Below are 21025 nucleotides of genomic sequence, written 5' to 3' on the forward strand. Positions count from 1 at the left end.
TGATGATCGTGATGTGAATTTATTTGCTTCTACATCTTGTGTAGTACTGTCATTATTGTATTTAGTACAATATTATTGATGCTAAATTATTTAAGTGTTAGTCACCATAACAATTCATCCACATACCGTAGCTGTACTAATCTGCTTGCGCATATGTTTCCCAGCGTGGACTGATGTGGATCAGATTACTTAACCTGAATTCAGGCACAAATGACGTCACAACGCAGATTTGTTTACCTCATTAATTTCTGGCAGGTTTGCAGTAAGGACATACAAATCCTTAAATTACCTAATGAAGCCAACATTTTTCAGATTCCAAATTTGGCACATCTTTTTATTAGGTAATGATGATCCTAAAACGTCTTATTCCAGCTATATTTCACAAGTCCTTTAAGTGCGAGAGTTTAGTTGCATTGATGTACATGTTTATATTGCTCAAAATATGCGCTTTGCTTCATTATTGATGCCGGATCTTCAAACTCGAATGACAACGGATTCAGGACCAGATCTCTAGCCACAGTATTTTTAAAGAGCTATAATACCATTCATATATTAACAACTTTGTATTTCTGTCACTTTGATGACAAATGGTGAGTTTGTATTTATGGCACAGTATTGTTATCAACTGAATTTACAATTGCCTGGAAAAGGCAAAATGAATCCTGTCTTATCAGAGATCTAATCACTGAAAGAAAAATTGTGTAATTTATTTATTTTTAGGAATCTCTGATGATGAATTCAGAGAAATATTATCATCCATGTCAGGATGGTATGATTGCCATGGATACATCGCTATGCTGAAGGTTTTGTGTAGAGATCTTGTAACTGAAGCTGATAAGCTATATGCTGCCACCAACGTGATTGAATTGTTTGAATTATTACGTGCCTCTGAGCATCTGAGTCCAACAGATCCAACACTACTGTACGATATTATCAATGTCACTAAGCCATTTGGTTTGGAACCAGAAATAATTAAGTTGACAGTGAAGACATCTGTTGATACCAGGACAGTCATCCCATCAAGATTTACAGCTAACAGGCAAAGTCTGATGAAGGTTGTAGAGAGTCTCTCTGACAATAATGTGAAGAAGATCTCAAAACTCTATGGCTGTGAACAAAAGGCTGACAAATGGGAATTATTTGTAGACTTGGAGCATAGAGGAATGATATGTGAAGAAAACATGGATGAGTTTATGAGAAATGTAACAACATATCTCATTATTGAATCAAATAATGACCCTCTAGGACTGAGGAGGACTGTCAAAGGTAACAACAAGGATTCTATAAAAGAATCTGCAAGAAGATCTACAGGTAATTAATTGTTAATTTGAATCTTGTCGATAAAGTGTCATAATGTCTTCGTTAGTATTTGTCATATTTATCTCAACTTTATTGATTTTTTTGGTTATCATCGATTCATGTTTATGCAAACCTATACACAGTCCCCTCACAATTAAATACAAATCCTAGAAATGTATAGGCCAACTACAAGTGAACTACATGAATGTATTAAAAATGTTTAGCATCCACAGTTAGTTTAAAAGTGGCAATTAAAAAAATTATATATATACTATCTCAAATTCAAAGGTTCTTTATTGACACTTTTGTAAGCAAAATTGAAGAATAACAATTTTTCATAAAATCAATACAAGAAAAGGCACAATGCACATCCCAATTTAACTTAAATATCTAAAGATTGGGATGTAATACAATTCACATATAAATAAAAAGAAATAAATGCGTTTAATATATGACGAAATTTACGATTAAAAATTATAAAATCCATTTATCCATAATAAGATGTCAACAAAAATGAAGACAAACAGGGATTAAAAAAATGATTTACAATTAATTAGAAGTTAAAAATTTGTAATAATTTCAAAAATACTTTTTTTTCGAGTTTATAATTTTATTATTCTAAGCAATTTTTATGTTTAGGCCTATATACTTAATGTCAATTTTAAAATGTTATTGTATATTGATATTTAAATTCCATTTATAATTCTACATGATCAGAATTAGGATTGTTATTAGATTATGTATTTGTAGTTTAATATTAATTAATTTTTCTGTACAATTTTAACAAAATTACAGTGGCCTATGAGAATCTTCAAAAACTGAAGTAACAATTAATAAATAAAATTTTCATAAAGAAAAACAAATGAGAAAAAAAAAGTCACAGCAGACATTACACAACCAAAATAAATATAATACATTAAAAATTTATCAGTCCATAAAAATTCCAAAATAAATACATTTTTTTTGTTGCTGTGTCTATTTATAACAGATGACCAAGGAGAGCTAATCTTGACTGGTAACACACCGAGTGGTGACGCAGGCACAGGTGACACGGAAGCTGGCCCAAGTACATCTACAGGTAAGAATGGCACTTAAAATGGCAAAATTGATTTACATATTCTGTAACCATTGTGTGCTATTTTGCCAGGAAGGATTTGCCCCTTTGTTTTTGTTAGACTCATAGACCTGTTATGATGATTAGAGTACTAACTAGGCGACAAAGCAATGCAGAGTTGTGTACTCAACAAGATGGCCGCCGTAGGTAAGCGCCACCTTCATGCTTAGTATTATACATGTTACAACCATAAATAAGACAGCCAACTATTATTTTTTTAATTATTATTATTAATAATATTGATACATATTAAACTAGTCTACTCAAAATGAGTCCAAGTAGAGTACCTGGTTTAAGAATATAGTACTGTACTGAGGAATGGAAATCAAAGTCGTATATGGTATCAGCGCAATGCTCAAGTTTCGACATGCGGGTCATTAGGCTGTACTAAAAATGTTAATGGTAAGCTGAGGCAGGCGTGTATCCAGGATTTTTTCTGGGTGGGTTGTGATCATAATTTTTTGGACCTTTTCACAATGAAATAACAGCAAGATGTCAATGTCAATACAATTTTTTTTTTAGTTCCTGGGATTGAGATAGATTACATCACGCAATTGGCAAGGTCTTTGGACTCATTGCTGGTACCTCATCAATGCTTTTTCATTGTGAGAAGGCCCTAGAAAAAAAATGTCTGGAAAAATGTGGACCTTTGAAAATTTTTTGGGGGAAGGGGATCGTACCACCTTCCTGACACCCCCCCCCCCCTCATACAGCCATGTGAGGGCACCATTGATGATGCAAATGATGCTTCCTATTTTGATTGGCTGAATTTATGACAGCCATCTTGTTGACACACACACGCAGCTTTGCATATTTGACATGGCGCCCTTCTTTTTCCGCTAATGGAGGAAAACTTTATCACTAGAGTGCGTCCGCCCGCCCTTGTTCTTCTATTATTTATTGATCCATGATTAGGCTTAATTGTTTTTAATTGTTTTGTGTTTTATTTGGATAATAGCAACGATTTCTATGTACCTCCGCCAAGGAGGTTATGTATTCACCGATGTCACTGTCTGGGTGTCTATTCCAGTTTGTTAAAATGTTAATATATATTTATAATATATAGCTAATTGCATGCGCAGAAAGCCAGAGCGGTAATACAAAGGGTTCAATTAGTTCAGTCAGATTAAGGATTGATAAACAATGAAAGGGATTAAAGTGATAAACATAAGTTAAGTAGCAACATTACATGGGAAAGATATTAGCATGCTAGGAAGGGGTTAAAATAAAATTAAGTTACAAAATTTCTTAGAAGAAATTTGTTGGCATGCCTGCATGCTGAAACGAGTTCATTACGTTTATTTAGTGTAGCTATTTCCGGTTTGCAAATTATAAAATATTTTTACCATATGCACAGGTTGCATCTTTTTGATGATGGGTTATATGGTTTAGCTTGTTAGAGAAATGCTAGGCCTCTGGAAGTTCCCCAGTGGTAGTTGCCAGGTTGAAATGCATGTTACCACAATGAAAATTATTATTCAAAATGTTACAGAAATTCTATTAGTATACAGTACTCATACAGAAACCAATCAATTTAAATACAAATATTTATTTATGTAAAATATAATTCATTCACTTGTCATTTTGACTGCTTTTGATCCTTGGCTTCGAAGCCTATCTATATATGTAAATTTTGTCTGCTATTTGCCAGAACAATAAAATTGGAATTAAGCTTGAGCTAATTTGAATTTTTTTGTTGTTTAGGTACTACAATTGGATGTCATGTTGTCAACAGCAGTATTACTGACTCGGTGTTTAATATTTGTATAAATAACACAATTCAATCACCTGCTACACAAGGTATCTGTTTCACTTGATTTGAATTTATGTGTGCTTGACATGAATTTTAATTATGGGTTGCAATACGCAGCAGAAGTCTGTTAAAATAAAAATGTAATTGCAAAATTCAGTGTCTACTTTATCAAAACATAGGTCTGATTTCTCAAAATGTAGGTGTAGTTTCCCAAAACGAAGTTGTAATTTTTTTTAACGTAGTTCAGATTTTCCAAAATGTAGTCAGTGGCGTAACAGGCGGGGGCAGACTGCCCCCACTGACGGTTTGTACCGGGCTGGGTAATAAGAGAAAAGAAAGAGGGGAGAGGGATGGAGAAAGAAAGAAAAGGAAAGGAAGAAGGAAAAGAAAAAGAGAAGAGAAAAATAAAGACAAGGATAAAAAGGAAGATATCATAATGAGCAGACTCACAACACCCTGCAACCCCTTCTGCACTTTCAAAAACTGTCATAACTCCTTTGATCCAAGCTGCCAGATGGCGTAACCAGAGGGGAACAGGGGGAAAATATCTATCTTTGGAAAAAATCCTTCCCAAACCTTTTTCATCCCCTGAAAGTGCGTAAAAATCTCAAATTTCCTGTGCTTCGCGCACATTTCTTGTGGAAGTAGGCCAAGTTCCTCTAAAAATTGCACATTTTAGGGAGTTTTGATCAATCCCAACGAAATTATAATTAAAAACACGGGGGAAAAGGGGAAAATATCTTTGGAAAATCTTTCCCCACCCCTTGATAAATGCCCTTTTCATCCTTTGAAAGTGCCTAAAATTCTCAGATTTTGTGCGCTTCGCTCGCATTTCATGTTACGGTAGGCCAATTTCCTCTATAGCTTGCACATTTTAGGGAGTTTTGCTCAATTTTGACGAAATTAGAATTTAAAAAATACAGTGCATATCTTACGGTTTTTTAGGGTTATCCTTTTAAGTTATTTCAAAACATAATAGTTCCAAACTCAAGAAAGAAAAATATAAGATAGATCATTTTAACCTAGAAGAAGGGCCTCCCCTGAAAGTGCCTAAAAGTCTCAAATTTCACATGCATTGCTTGTTAAAGTAGACCAATTTCCTCTAAAGAATTTTAGATGAATTGATCAATTCTGATGAAATCAGTTACCTCAGGCCAATTTCCTCTATAAATTGCACATTTTAGGGAGTCTTGATCAATTTCGACGAAAAATTAGAGTTAAAAACACAACAATTTTTGCCTGCTTCGCGCACATTTTTTAGAGTTATTCTTTTAAGTTATTTAAACACGTAATAGTCCCAGACTCAAGAAAGAAAAATTTAAGATAGATCGTTTTGACCTAAAAGAAGGGCCTCAATGTGTATTGATGGTGAAAGAATATGTTTGTAATAAATAAAACCATGATGAAAACGCTTATATTTAGTTTCAAAATTTTATATGAAGGATAGGGAGCAAATATTGTTCGGGCTTTCGCCCATTCCCTATCCGGGCAATGCATGATGTCTTTCTCCTATATGCTTTTTGCCAAATAAATATTATTAACAACACTATATTATAAATAAGATAAGCCCTATGTCGTATTGTTTTCTATGTGGGAAGGGATGGGGTGGGTATGATAAATTACTAACCTGGAAAATTATTACCTTCGCCCTCCCCTGACCCAAGACCCCTGTTACGCCCCTGATATAGTTCAAATTTCATCAAAATGTAATTCAAATTTCAAATGGTAGGTCTGACCTGATCTAACGAACTCTCTAAATTTTGTTCCAAAAATATGTAAATCAAAAACCACCCAAGAATGACTGGTTTGATTGACATTTTACAATGACAACTAGACATGTGAAATGTAAATCAAAACAACCAGCCAAGCATGATGGGGCCCACTCCATTAATGATGGGGGAATCAATTTTTGTTGTGTCCAATGCCATGAACAATGCTTCTCAACGCGTCTCTAATGCTCAGGGTACAGGCTATCATGATAGTGTAGGCCTATGTGGGCAGGGATTAGCAACAAATCTTGGACTAGGCTAGCCTGAACTATAGTAGGAAGCCTCCCTAGTCTAATCCTAGGCCAATAATATAGTAAAATAATATAGTAAAATATTGTATAGTCATTCTGTATGAATACAGTTTTACATTGTCCCAAGGACAAAAGTATTGATTTCATTTTTCTTTTGATTAAATACAAAAAAACTTTACTTAAGGATTCTGAAATACTGTAAAACCTTGAAAAGAAGCCCAATTGGCTTAATCTTGAAAAGAAACATCTTGAATTGAGGCCCTCTCTTTAGTTTGCAAAAGTAGCCTCGAAAAGAAGCCCATCGCGAAAAGAAGCCCATCTCGAAAAGAAGCATGGGCTTCTTTGTTAGCATGGATCTTTTTTCGATAGTTCAGTACATGAACTGTATGGCCTAAATGAATTTCAAAGAAACAAAGAAAAAATTTTTTAAAAACATGCTTGGTCTATCCAGTAATTTAGGTTTTTTTAAAGCCGGTTAATACACCCCATGATACCCATTGATGCTACTGTGGCCTTATTTAATTGTTTTATAGCAGAATTCTCCAAATTCACTGCATTCATTTTGAAAAGAAGCCCCCCCCCCCCTTCCTCCTTACTTAGCAAATGTAGGCTCGAGAAGAAGCCCATCCAAAGTTTGCAAAAAAGAGAAGCCTAAAAGTTTTAAGTATAATTACTACTATAAAACAATAAATAGAGCCACTGTCACAATCTGTATCATGGAGATCTGGGATTAAGTCACCTAAATACTGTATAAACCAAATGTTTTTTATTTATTTTGTTATTTTGAAATTCATATACAGTGTATTATTTTGAAAAAAATTCTATGCTATCTTTAAAACAAGCCCATGGTAATTGGACTTCTATTCAAGGTGTTACAGTATTTAGAATCCATTAAGTTTTTGACTTTTTATTAAGTTTTTCTTTTTGTATTTTCAATGAAAAAAAAAACTAAAATCGTTAATTTTGACCTTGGTACAATGTAAACAAGTGTTCGTATATGACTGTACAAATTTTAATATATTATTGGCCTAGGCCAGCCTACTATGTTGTTCACGGCATTGGACTGGAGCGAAAATTGATTCCCCCCATCGTTAATGGAGCGGGCCCTGTCATGCTTGCAGGCCCGTAGCCAGGTCATTTCAAGGTGGGGGGTTCTCTGGGCGTGGGGTCCAGGGAGCCAGCCTAGGGCCCCGGTGGGGTCGGGGGCAAAGCCCCCGAAGCCAGAGCAGTTTTTGTGTTTAATGGGTCTATATAATGTTATAAAAGCAGTATGTTTTGAAAAAGATCTATGTAATAATAAGGTGGTAATATAATAAAATTAGAAAATATTTCGTGAGTGGATTTCCCGTACGATTAAAAATCGTAACGGTACCGCAACGTGAGTGGATTTTCCGTACGATTAAACATCGTAACGTTACTGGGTTTGGTCTACAGGAGTTCGTGCTTCGAACAGGTCATTCCATTCATAGAAGAAGCCTTTTGATGGAGAAAGTGTACTTTTTTAGCAAAGGTTTGCCTAGGTCAAAACTAACTCCGGCTATATAAAAATTGATTAGAATATTGAAATTGTTATTCGTGTTGATAAATAGTAAAGATTACTAGGCCTAATATGTCCATTTTTATTGATCTAATCTACCTGTATTTACTTTCATAGTTTATATTTAAATATTTAAAATTGTTTATAAATTTATCTAAAATACTATATGAAATAATGTAATCATTAAAATTTATGATAATAATTGATATTTAAATAAAGCAAAAGATTGAAACATGTTAAATACAGACACAAAGTATACATAGACCTATTTCTAGATTACAGAAAATATGTAAATCTGTATTAAAATGATATACATATATATATATACTGACATAGAAATATGCGTAAATATGTATTTAGTATAACAAATTAAATTTAAACGAAAATATGGAAGAAGCATAGGAAGAAAGAAGAATAGGAAAAAATTGAAAATGAACAATAATAATCATTTTTTTTTTCATTATTGCATCTCGTTTTTGTGAAAATAACCCACCTTAAGAGGACTATCTGTCGTTTTCTTCTTTGCCACAGTGGACGAAAAAAGTCAGTTATTCTACGACGTTTCGTAATTCTTTTACTAATAATTAACAAACACTCGTTTTGACGCACTCCGTTCTGTTGTGTGTGTGTCTGCTGTTGAAAACAACCTTCCTAATTTTGTGAATGGCTATCATGACTGAGATGGACCATGTTGACTTAACAACAAAAAATAATAATATTTTGTTTGGGATGGAAAAAAGGAGTAAATTTCCCAAAAATGCTCCATCAGCAAATAGGTTAGTCTGCGCTGTGGACAGTATGTCTATGGAATTTACTAACTACACAGTCCAGAATCAGGTGATTAAGTCGCAAAACTTTAGCTGCATTTGGTGGATTAAGTCGCAAAACTTTAGCTTTGTTTAGTGGCTCCATTTACTCTAGGTAGACAGTGACCAGTTTCGTTACCGGTTGGTACATTCTTACAAACATTCAGGCAAAGGCCAGTCAAAGTTGAGACGGGAGCCGGGTTTTTATCGATGTTTGCCATCCTTATATGTAAGCCATCGTAAATTCATGGTTTGCCGGAGTTGCGTTCAATTTAAATCACCAAACTTCTGAAGCTGAGATATTCTATGAATGAAGGCTTGTATCGCAGGCTAGAATTTAAAAACGGGTCACTAAATAATGAATTAGGTGCTAAATTTTGATTTAATGCTGGGTAAGTTAAAAACAGACATTCCGTCCGAGTGGGACTCATTCAAAAATTTGAGGGGGATCGCTAGAAAAGGGGGGTTCGCCCGAACCATAAAAACCCCCCCTGGCTACGGGTCTGTGCTTGGCTGGCTAGTTTTGATTTACATTTCACATGTCTAGTTGTTGTTTAATGTAAATCAAGTCAGTCATGCTTGGGTGGTTTTTGATTTATGTTGGGAGAAGAATTTGAAGAGGGCATTTGGTCAAGTCAGATGTATGTTTTGAAATTTGAATTATATTTTACATAAATTAGAACTACTTTTTGGAAAATTTGAAATACGTTTTGAAAAATCAGAACTTAATTTTCGGAAACTAGACCTCTATTTTGACAAATTAGACCTATGTTTTGACAAATTAGACATTGAATTTTGCATTTAAATTTTGATAAACTTTTGCTGCGTATGTGCACCCCTTACCATACTTAACAATTTTAGTATTCATTGCCATGTTATAATAAAATTGCAATGGTTTACAGTAGCTATGGAGATTAAAATATGTGGTCACAAAACAAGAATTACGATTGTGAGTACTATAAATATTAGTCACATTCTAATGCTGAATACTCAGATTTAACGCTGGTTTTGAGATGGCAAACCTCCTATTACACTGTTCGAAATAAAAGTACAGAAAATGGCATTGGTTGTGCAATGAATTATGTAGGTGCAGTAGTGCGATAGATGTTGCAAAAAATTACTTTAATTATAAATCCTATTACATCTGTGACTTGATGGTTGTTGAGAGAAAGGAATTCTATAAAATTCTATAAAGCAAATTGTGAATAAGTTAGTGTGACGGGTGTACACGCACCACGCAATTTCCCCTTCCCCAAATTACCAAAGGTCCACATTTTCCAGGGTAAAAAAAAGTCAACCCTCCCCCTAATTTGTCAAAATTATTTTTAAAAAGAAATTTATATTCAAATCCTAGTCTGAGAGTGCCATATTCCAGCCATCCAGAGGTGCTATAATCATAAATTTTCTTAACTCAGCCCCAACCATGGTGGGGCTGAAGTTTTGTGGACTCTCAATCTGTAAAAAGTCCTTCTAATAACCCCTCTATATCAAATTCCTAGATGTGCCACTAACAGTGGGGATTCAAGCAGCCCAATTTAATCTAGTCCCTCAATTTTTGAAAATAAAAAAATGGGAAAAAAAGAAATTGACATTCAAATCGTATGAGAGTTCAATTTCCAGCCATTTGATGGTGCCATAATCATAAATTTTCTTCCCTGAGGTGGTATTGTCCCTGGCCCCTTTTCAACTGCCTAGATCCGCCACTGAAAACCATTATATCTTCAGAAATTTATTAAATAAGCCTGAGCTCCGCCACTTCAATCTCAGCAGGGTACCCTGCCTAAACACCCCCTTGAGCCATTTTGGTCCACTCTCTACAAATTTGCACCCATCCACCCAATAGAAATCTTGCTTAGAGTTGTAGTAAAATGGCAGAATATATATTGTGACCACTGCAATTTTGGATTTTAACGTCAATTTATTCCACTTTTTCACTACAATCCCAGTTTGCCAAACACTTGACGATAGATTAAACAAGAGACAATCCTCTCCAAACACAATCTACTTTATACTCCCTCTCAACGGCAAGAAGCCTTTGCATTGTACTAATCCAGTCTCAAATCCAAATGATGTTACAGTAGTGGATACAAATTTTTCCTTTGGTATGGTGGTAGAACACTATGTGGGGGATATGAAAGTTACTTGAAATCTGATTTGACCACTGTTAACTTTTTTAATAAAAAACATGAAATTGCCATATCTCTGTAATACTTTAGTCTATTGAAATCATGTTTGTGTTAAAGTGTCCATAACACATATATTTATATTCGCTCTAATACAAGTTTTTGCATGAAACCCAATGTTTATCAAGATTTTACCTAAAATCATGTTTTTGGGCAAAAATACCAGTCATACCTCAACAATGCTTAGGTCTGTAGAAGTTATTGTGGTACCAGATTGTTCAGATGTGCCGAAGATTGATCGATTGTATAATTAGGCATTAAAGAATGCAGACAGCTAGTGTTTAATTATGAATCTAGAAAAGATTAGTTAGAGAAACTTAAAACAGCTGTGGATGCTCTGTTTGAAGCTATTTCATTTCATATTCTAATATAATATTAAGATTACACAAATTAAGACTTCCAAAATTTCTAATTTTTTGGATGTAATCCTTTTTACTGTATATTTACTAATGCTAATTAGCGCCTCATAGCAGAAGATTTACAGTTGTTTACGATATTCTTTGCTGGAGTTTTCTTCTAGTCAATTTAGCCCGCAACTTATGCTTTGTGGATATTAAGTCTTGCCTCTTTATTCAGTAATCATTTCACAACATCTAACCAATTATAATTAGTTGATAGAATTTATTACACATATACTTTTAATGGCAGTGATAACTATGATCATCCCCTCTATTTGTTGTTGAAAGCATTATAGGATAGAGTATTGGGGGAGGAACAAGATTACTGGATGTAGTTCAAAATGAGTAGTTGCCATCAATTTTATGTAACAAGAGTTATACCAGGTGATTTCACATCAAAACCTTACAAATTAATTTTTTTTTTTTAAATAATTGCAATCAGAATGGCTGATTTCCAACCATTCACCTACTGAATACGGGCTTGACAACCCTGCCTACTCAACTACTTGTTTTCTGTTTCTTTTTTCTCTGCTCATGTCCAAGCCTCGATAGCAAAAGTGCCATGAACACTGAATCGTGGAATCCAGTGCTGTAGAAGTTTCCAAAAAAATATTATTACTACTGTATCCAACATTGTAATACAGAGCCTTGATTGATGTGCCCTCTCCTACTAATATTGCCAGTGACAATTTCCTATGCTTCTTAAGGCAATCAACTCTAATTAAGAGCTTTGAAATTTCAAACTACAATGTTTTCCTAATCTTCTAAACTAATTGCTAGCCAACAAAATGAAATGTATTGATAAATTTCCTTAAAATATAATATGTAATACTACTAACAGTCCCATTGATGATTGTTGGCTCTCAGTAAATTAACATCCATTGTGTTTGGGTTATTAGCAATTCAAATAGTCCTACAACAAATACACATGATAGAAGAAATGTATTCTTGTTTGATTTTATTACAGATTTAATTATTAGAGACTCAGTGAATAAAAGGCAGAAGCAATTGTATCAGAATGTGAACCAAATGACACCAACAATCTGGCACGAAGATCATGAATTAGACATTGCAGAAGTATTCACTGAACTCATCTTAATGCAGTCTCAGAAAGAAGACAAAAAATCAGAAAGCAAGTCAACATCTAAACAAAAGAAAGGTAGTCCCACATCTTTAAAAGAGGTATTAGGTGTTATTAAGTCAACAGATTCTTGTAAGGTATTAATAACAGGTAAAGGAGGAATGGGTAAGACTACACTCCTTAGGTATATTGCTTATAAGTGGGCTACTGATGATGTAGATAATGCTTTTGCTAATAAATTATTGTTTCTGATAAATATTAGAGACCTAAAAGCAGGTGAAATGTTTGTAGACATAATTATGAAGGAAATTGATTGGCAAACAATAATATCAAAGAACAAATTGCCACCCAATTCTGTTAAAGATTTTCTGGTCACCCATGCTGATGAAATTGTGATTTTGTTAGATGGATATGATGAGTTAGAAAAAGGTGCTAAAAATCCAATAGATCTATTCAAAAGAACTGAATTGGGTGAATGCACAGTGTTGATGTCATCCCGACCTGACAACATAGGTAAATTTTTCAAATGGTGTGATATACATATTAAAGTAATGGGATTCAATCCAAGAAACATAAAGGAATACATACATAAGTATTTTGATTCAATTGGTAAAGCTGAAATTGGTGACTCACTAATTAGGGAGTTTGGACTTGATAATGATAATTATTATGGTGATATTCGTAGTTCTTTAAATTTCAAATTTAAAAGTAAAGATTCTTTGCCATGGTATAATTATAATGATGATGATGATTATTATGATGATTATTATTCTGAGGATGAGGATCTATCGTTTAGTGGTACTCACAAAAAAGCATTTGAATTATGCTCATCTCCACTGTTATTGCTTAATATTTGTACCATATGGGAAAATAAGGAATGTCTTCCTACAGATTTGTCAGATCTTTTCAAGGAATTATTTTGTTCCAATTTAAATCAATATCAAAACAGGGGAGACAGGGAAACTTCCATTTCCCAGTTTGAGAGTATTCCTGAGAAATACAGACATGCCATGCAAATATTAGGAGAAATTATATATGAAGGTTTAAAGAAAAATAAACTGCCCATTGACAAATGTATTTTGCTGAGCAAAGCAAATGATAAACATATGGTACATTTAGCACTCGAACTTGGATTTGTTTATAAAGAGAGCCCTGTTCAACCAGGTGATGTAAGAGAGATTTACACTACCCCACATAAATTAATTTCAGAGTCACTAGCAGGATTTTACCTGTTTGAACAAATCCAAAAAGGGAGCTTGAAAGCTGAAGAATATGAGGTGATAAGATGTAATAAGTATTTACAAATGACAAGAGTATTTACAATAGGATTCCTTGGTGATGATGCTTGTCTATTGTTTAAACATTGGATGATAATCAGGGCCTCAAATTTTTACTCTATAGCGCAATGTTTGGAGTATGTAAAGAAGGATCATGAAGACCATGTAATACAGGAATTGGATAAACACATGCCCATTGAAATGAAAGCATGCTGTGAGCAATTGCGCCAATCTGTTAGAAGTGTGCTTGATTATGAAGACACATCAAATGTGCATTTATTTACACTTATGAAAAAATATAAATACCTTACAGACTATGATGTAAAGAAAGTATTTCCAGTGATAAATACATCCAATGAAGAATCTTTACAAAATTCTTGCAGAAATATTGTACACAACACAGTTGTACTACCAAAGGTATATAAAACCAAACATTTTTTCAGATATATTTCGAAATGGGAGGATAAAGAAATCAATATTCTATCAGCTGAGATGAAAAACCTACATTTAACATATAATCTCACTTCTATCAACTTAAACTTTAATTGTAGTTCATCATTTTTTATTCATTTCCTAAAACATGCATATAACCTATCTGAATTGCATATTAAAGATTGGTGTACAGCATCTGAATTCAGTTTGGTTATCAATGAGTTAAACAAGGCTGATGTAAAGTTAAAATTAATATGTCTTGATATACAAGGTATTGACTTGGCTTCAGTCAGCAGAACAACATTAGGTCACCTTTCTAAGGTCTCTCCACACCTGATACATATTGACATGAGCTATTGTAATTTATCAGGTAGTATTATTAATGAAGTGATAGAGGAATGTTGTAGGATGAATGTAGTATTGAAAGACAACATGCTTAGATTGATGGGCAATGACCTTTCAGATATTGATAGTAAATCATTTGCTGAGTTAATTAGGGTGATTGGTGGGCCTCGTGATACCTTTGATAATTACTTACTAAGGCATAACAAGCCTCATAATACCTTAAAATGGAGGGATTATTCACTTACATCTGATCATCTTGAAAAGCTGGTTAACTCAATAGGTGAGAATGAGACACTTAATTGGGATGGGATAGACATGAGTAGGATTAACCTATCTTTAATCAGAGGAAGAACATTAGCTCAACTTTTGAAGGTCTCTCCACATCTGATCCATATTGACATGAGCCATTGTAATTTATCATTTAGTATTATTAATGAAATGATGGAGGAATGTTGTAGGATGAATGTAGTATTGAAAAACAACATGCTTAGATTGGAGGGCAATGACCTTTCAGATATTGATAGTAAATCACTTGCTGAGTTAATTAGGGTGATTCGTAGGCCTCATCATACCTTTGATAATTACTTACTAAGGTGTATCAAGCCTCGTAATACCTTAAAATGGAGGGATTATTCACTTACATCTGATCATCTTGAAAAGCTGGTTGACTCAATAGGTGAGAATGAGACATTGAATTGGACAAGGATAGACATGAGTAAGGTTAACCTCTCTTTAATCAGAGGAAGAACATTAGCTCAGCTTTTGAAGGTCTCTCCACATCTGATCCATATTGACATGAGCCATTGTAATTTATCATTTAGTATTATTAATGAAATGATGGAGGAATGTTGTAGAATGATTGTAGTATTGAAAGACAACATGCTTAGATTGGAGGGCAATGACCTTTCAGATATTGATAGTAAATCACTTGCTGAGTTAATTAGGGTGATTGGTAGGCCTCATCATATATTAGATGATTACTTACTAGGGCATAACAAGCCTCATAATACCTTAAAATGGAGTGATTATTCACTTACATCTGATCATCTTGAAAAGCTGGTTGACTCAATAGGTGAGAATGAGACATTGAATTTGGATGGGATAGACATTAGTAGGATTAACCTATCTTCAGTCAGAGGAAGAACATTAGTTCAACTTTTGAAGGTCTCTCCACACCTGATCAATATTGACATGAGTGAATGTAATTTATCAGGTAGTATTATTAATGAAATGATGGAGGAATGTTGTAGAATGAATGTAGTATTGAAAGACAACATGCTTAGATTGGAGGGCAATGACCTTTCAGATATTGATAGTAAATCACTTGCTGAGTTAATTAGGGTGATTGGTGAGACTACCTTCGATAATTACTTACCAAGGCATAACAAGCCTCATAATACCTTAAAATGGAGTGATTATTCACTTACATCTGATCATCTTGAAAAGATGGTTGACTCAATAGGTAAGAATAAGACATTGAGTTGGACAAGGATAGACATGAGTAGGATTAACCTATTTTCAATCAGAGGAAGAACATTAGCTCAACTTTTGAAGGTCTCTCCACACCTGATCCATATTGACATGAGGGAATGTAATTTATCAGGTAGTATTATTAATGAGATGATGGAGGAATGTTGTAGAATGAATGTAGTATTGAAAGACAACATGCTTGAATTGGAGGGCAATGACCTTTCAAATATTGGTAGTAAATCACTTGCTGAGTTAATTAGGGTGATTGATGAGCCTCATCATACCTTAGATGATTACTTACTAGAGCATAACAAGCCTCATAATACCTTAAAATGGAGTGATTATTCACTTACATCTGATCATCTTGAAAAGCTGGTTGACTCAATAGGTAAGAATAAGACATTGAGTTGGACAAGGGTAGACATGAGTAGGATTAACCTCTCTTCAATCAGAGCAAGAACGTTAGCTCAGCTTTTGAAGGTCTCTCCACACCTGATCCATATTGACATGAGCCGCTGTAATTTATCATTTAGTATTATTAATGAAATGATGGAGGAATGTTATAGGATGAATGTAGTATTGAAAAACAACATGCTTAGATTGGAGGGCAATGACCTTTCAGATATTGATAGTAAATCACTTGCTGAGTTAATTAGGGTGATTGGTGAGCCTCGTGATACCTTAGATAATTACTTTCCAAGGCATAACAAGCCTCATAATACCTTAAAATGGAGTGATTATTCACTTACATCTGATCATCTTGAAAAGCTGGTTGACTCAATAGGTGAGAATGAGACATTGAATTGGGATGGGATAGACATGAGTAGGATTAACCTATCTTCAATCAGAGGAAGAACATTAGCTCAGCTTTTGAAGGTCTCTCCACACCTGATCCGTATTGACATGAGTGAATGTAATTTATCAGGTAGTAGTATTAATGAAATGATGGAGGAATGTTGTAGAATGAATGTAGTATTGAAAGACAACATGCTTAGATTGGAGGACAATGACCTTTCAGATATTGATAGTAAATCACTTGCTGAGTTAATTAGGGTGATTGGTGAGCCTCATATCTTAGATAATTACTTACCAAGGCATAACAAGCCTCATAATACCTTAAAATGGAGTGATTATTCACTTACATCTGATCATCTTGAAAAGCTGGTTGACTCAATAGGTGAGAATGAGACATTGAGTTGGACAAGGATAGACATGAGTAGGATTAACCTCTCTTCAGTCAGAGCAAGAATATTAGCTCAGCTTTTGAAGGTCTCTCCACGCCTGATCCATATTGACATGAGCCATTGTAATTTATCATTTAGTATTATTAATGAAATGATGGAGGAATGTTGTAGGATGAATGTAGTATTGAAAAACAACATGCTTAGATTGGAGGGCAATGACCTTTCAGATATTGATAGTAAATCACTTGCTGAGTTAATTAGGGTGATTGGTAGGCCTCATCGTACTGTAGATGATTACTTACAAGGGCATAACAAGCCTCATAATACCTTAAAATGGAGTGATTATTCACTTACATCTGATCATCTTGGAAAGCTGGTTGACTCAATAGGTGAGAATGAGACATTGAATTGGGATGGGATAGACATTAGTAGGATTAACCTATCTTCAGTCAGAGGAAGAACATTAGCTCAACTTTTGAAGGTCTCTCCACACCTGATCCATATTGACATGAGTGAATGTAATTTATCATTTAGTATTATTAATGAAATGATGGAGGAATGTTGTAGAATGAATGTAGTATTGAAAGACAACATGCTTAAATTGGAGGGCAATGACCTTTCAGATATTGATAGTAAGTCACTTGCTGAGTTAATTAGGGTGATGGGTGAGCCTACCTTCGATAATTACTTACCAAGGCATAACAAGCCTCATAATACCTTAAAATGGAGTGATTATTCACTTACATCTGATCATCTTGAAAAGCTGGTTGACTCAATAGGTGAGAATGAGACATTGAATTGGGATGGGATAGACATGAGTAGGATTAACCTCTCTTCAATCAGAGCAAGAACGTTAGCTCAACTTTTAAAGGTCTCTCCACACCTGATCCATATTGACATGAGCCATTGTAATTTATCAGGTAGTATTATTAATGAAATGATGGAGGAATGTTGTAGAATGAATGTAGTATTGAAAGACAACATGCTTAAATTGGAGGGCAATGACCTTTCAGATATTGATAGTAAATCACTTGCTGAGTTAATTAGGGTGATTGGTGAGCCTACCTTCGATAATTACTTACCAAGGCATTACAAGCCTCATAATACCTTAAAATGGAGTGATTATTCACTTACATCTGATCATCTTGAAAAGCTGGTTGACTCAATAGGTAAGAATAAAACATTGAGTTGGACAAGGATAGACATGAGTAGGATTAACCTCTCTTCAGTCAGAGGAAGAACATTAGCTCAACTTTTAAAGGTCTCTCCACACCTAATCCGTATTGACATGAGGGAATGTAATTTATCAGGTAGTAGTATTAATGAGATGATGGAGGAATGTTGTAGGATGAATGTAGTATTGAAAGACAACATGCTTAAATTGGAGGACAATGACCTTTCAGATATTGGTAGTCACTCACTTGCTGAGTTAATTAGGGTGATTGATGAGCCTCATCATACCTTAGATGATTACTTACTAGAGCATAACAAGCCTCATAATACCTTAAAATGGAGTGATTATTCACTTACATCTGATCATCTTGAAAAGATGGTTGACTCAATAGGTAAGAATAAGACATTGAGTTGGACAAGGATAGACATGAGTAGGATTAACCTCTCTTCAATCAGAGCAAGAACATTTGCTCAGCTTTTGAAGGTCTCTCCACGCCTGATCCATATTGACATGAGCCATTGTAATTTATCATTTAGTATTATTAATGAAATGATGGAGGAATGTTGTAGGATGAATGTAGTATTGAAAAACAACATGCTTAGATTGGAGGGCAATGACCTTTCAGATATTGATAGTAAATCACTTGCTGAGTTAATTAGGGTGATTGGTGGGCCTCATCATTCCTTAGATAATTACTTACCAAGGCATTACAAGCCTCATAATAGCTTAAAATGGAGTGATTATTCATTTACATCTGATCATCTTGAAAAGCTGGTTGACTCAATAGGTGAGAATGAGACATTGAGTTGGACAAGGATAGACATGAGTAGGATTAACCTCTCTTCAGTCAGATCAAGAATATTAGCTCATCTTTTGAAGGTCTCTCCACGACTGATCCATATTGACATGAGCCATTGTAATTTATCATTTAGTATTATTAATGAAATGATGGAGGAATGTTGTAGGATGAATGTAGTATTGAAAGACAACATGCTTAGATTGGAGGGCAATGACCTTTCAGATATTGATAGTAAATCACTTGCTGAGTTAATTAGGGTGATTGGTGAGCCTCATGATACCTTAGATAATTACTTACTAAGGCATAACAAGCCTCATAATACCTTAAAATGGAGTAATTATTCACTTACATCTGATCATCTTGAAAAGCTGGTTGACTCAATAAGTGAGAATGAGACATTGAATTGGGATGGGATAGACATGAGTAGGATTAACCTATCTTCAATCAGAGGAAGAACATTAGCTCAACTTTTGAAGGTCTCTCCACACCTGATCCGTATTGACATAAGTGAATGTAATTTATCAGGTAGTAGTATTAATGAAATGATGGAGGAATGTTGTAGGATGAATGTAGTATTGAAAGACAACATGCTTAGATTGGAGGGCAATGACCTTTCAGATATTGATAGTAAATCACTTGCTGAGTTAATTAGGGTGATTGGTGGGCCTCATCATTCCTTAGATAATTACTTACCAAGGCATAACAAGCCTCATAATTCCTTAAAATGGAGTGATTATTCATTTACATCTGATCATCTTGAAAAGCTGGTTGACTCAATAGGTGAGAATGAGACATTGAATTGGACAAGGATAGACATGAGTAGGATTAACCTATCTTCAATCAGAGGAAGAACATTAGCTCAACTTTTGAAGGTCTCTCCACACCTGATCCATATTGACATGAGCCATTGTAATTTATCAATTACTATTATTAATGAAATGATGGAGGAATGTTGTAGGATGAATGTAGTATTGAAAAACAACATGCTTAGATTGGAGGGCAATGACCTTTCAGAATATTGATAGTAATTTACTAACAGAGTATACTACGGAGATCTTTTATGGAAAATCATAGGGCTTCCTACCATAAACTTTGCAAGCTCCATATGGTTATGTAATTCTAATAGTTCTATTGAAAAAATAGAAAACCTACAATACAGAATGGCGAGAATTATTCTCAAAGCACCAAGGAATGTGGCAAAAGAAGCTCTTCTTGGCGATCTAGGTTGGGAGTCTGTCGAACACATACAAAATAAATTTAGAGTGAGTTACTTTAATCAAATAAAAAATTTGGATGAAAGTAGATGGCAAAAATTGCTATGTAAAGCACTAATTGAAGTTAAAAATAATGTCAAGTGGATTTGGATTAACCATATTCAAGAGTTATTGCGTAAATTTGATATAATTGATCATTTTAATGTGGATATTGGTAATACTTGGCTTAAATCTTTTTACAAAGCTCATTAAAAAATGCTAAAAGATGGTTTGACAGGACTAAATCAAAATCTGGCTTAGTTGATTATTTAAAATATAAATCAAAACCAGATGTAGAAAAATATATTTTTGATATGACCAACTTTGAATCTGTCAGTTTAAAATTTAAAACAAGAACGAACACTCTCGATCTTGAAGGTACGAAATGTAAATGGTCCAAAACTGATAATTCAGGTTTTTGTAAACTTTGTAAGCATGATATAATTGAAGATACTGATCACTTCCTTTTCCATTGTAATAGACTTAGTTTAATTAGAGATAAACATTTTCATAATCTTAAAAGTGACCTACTATTTTGGGACTATCAAACATTCTGGGAGGATTTCGAATTTGGATTGAGTACAAACACCATATTTTACTTGATGATCTGAGAAAATTGGCGAAATTGTAGATACAATTGCAAAAAATACCTGCCTGACTTATGGAATTTCAGGACTAAAATCTTAAATACCGTACCACCATCCAACTAAATTTAAGCTAAGAAGCAGTTTTTCATTTTATTATCAGTATTACTTTAAGTTTAAATTGTTAATCTTTTTTTTTATATATATTTATGTATGGGTATGTATATGTATGCATGTGTATATGAGGTGTGTGTGGATGTGTGTGTTTATGTGTATATGTATATGTATGTGTGTGTATATATATGTATGTATGTGT

General features: G+C 34.1%; 1 protein-coding gene across 4 annotated transcripts in view; it reads left to right on the forward strand.

Annotated features, from left to right (window-relative positions):
* The window catches only part of LOC117115710, a 34788-nt gene extending 13819 nt beyond the window's left edge, over positions 1–20969 (forward strand). For 3 of the 4 annotated variants that reach the window (XM_033259611.1, XM_033259615.1, XM_033259612.1), the window contains 4 exons: positions 721–1311; positions 2288–2377; positions 4118–4213; positions 12078–20969. In XM_033259611.1, coding sequence (XP_033115502.1) covers positions 721–1311; positions 2288–2377; positions 4118–4213; positions 12078–19894 — 8594 coding nt within the window. In that variant the 3' untranslated portion in view covers positions 19895–20969. The remainder of the gene's footprint in view (positions 1–720; positions 1312–2287; positions 2378–4117; positions 4214–12077) is intronic. The other variant, XM_033259613.1, reaches the window with a different exon arrangement.
* The last annotated feature ends 56 nt before the right edge of the window (positions 20970–21025 follow it).

This window comes from Anneissia japonica, unplaced genomic scaffold (genome assembly GCF_011630105.1).
Source record: "Anneissia japonica isolate Jap-2015-1 unplaced genomic scaffold, ASM1163010v1 scaffold3262_len730253_cov190, whole genome shotgun sequence".
NCBI classification, from domain to species: Eukaryota; Metazoa; Echinodermata; class Crinoidea; order Comatulida; family Comatulidae; genus Anneissia; species Anneissia japonica.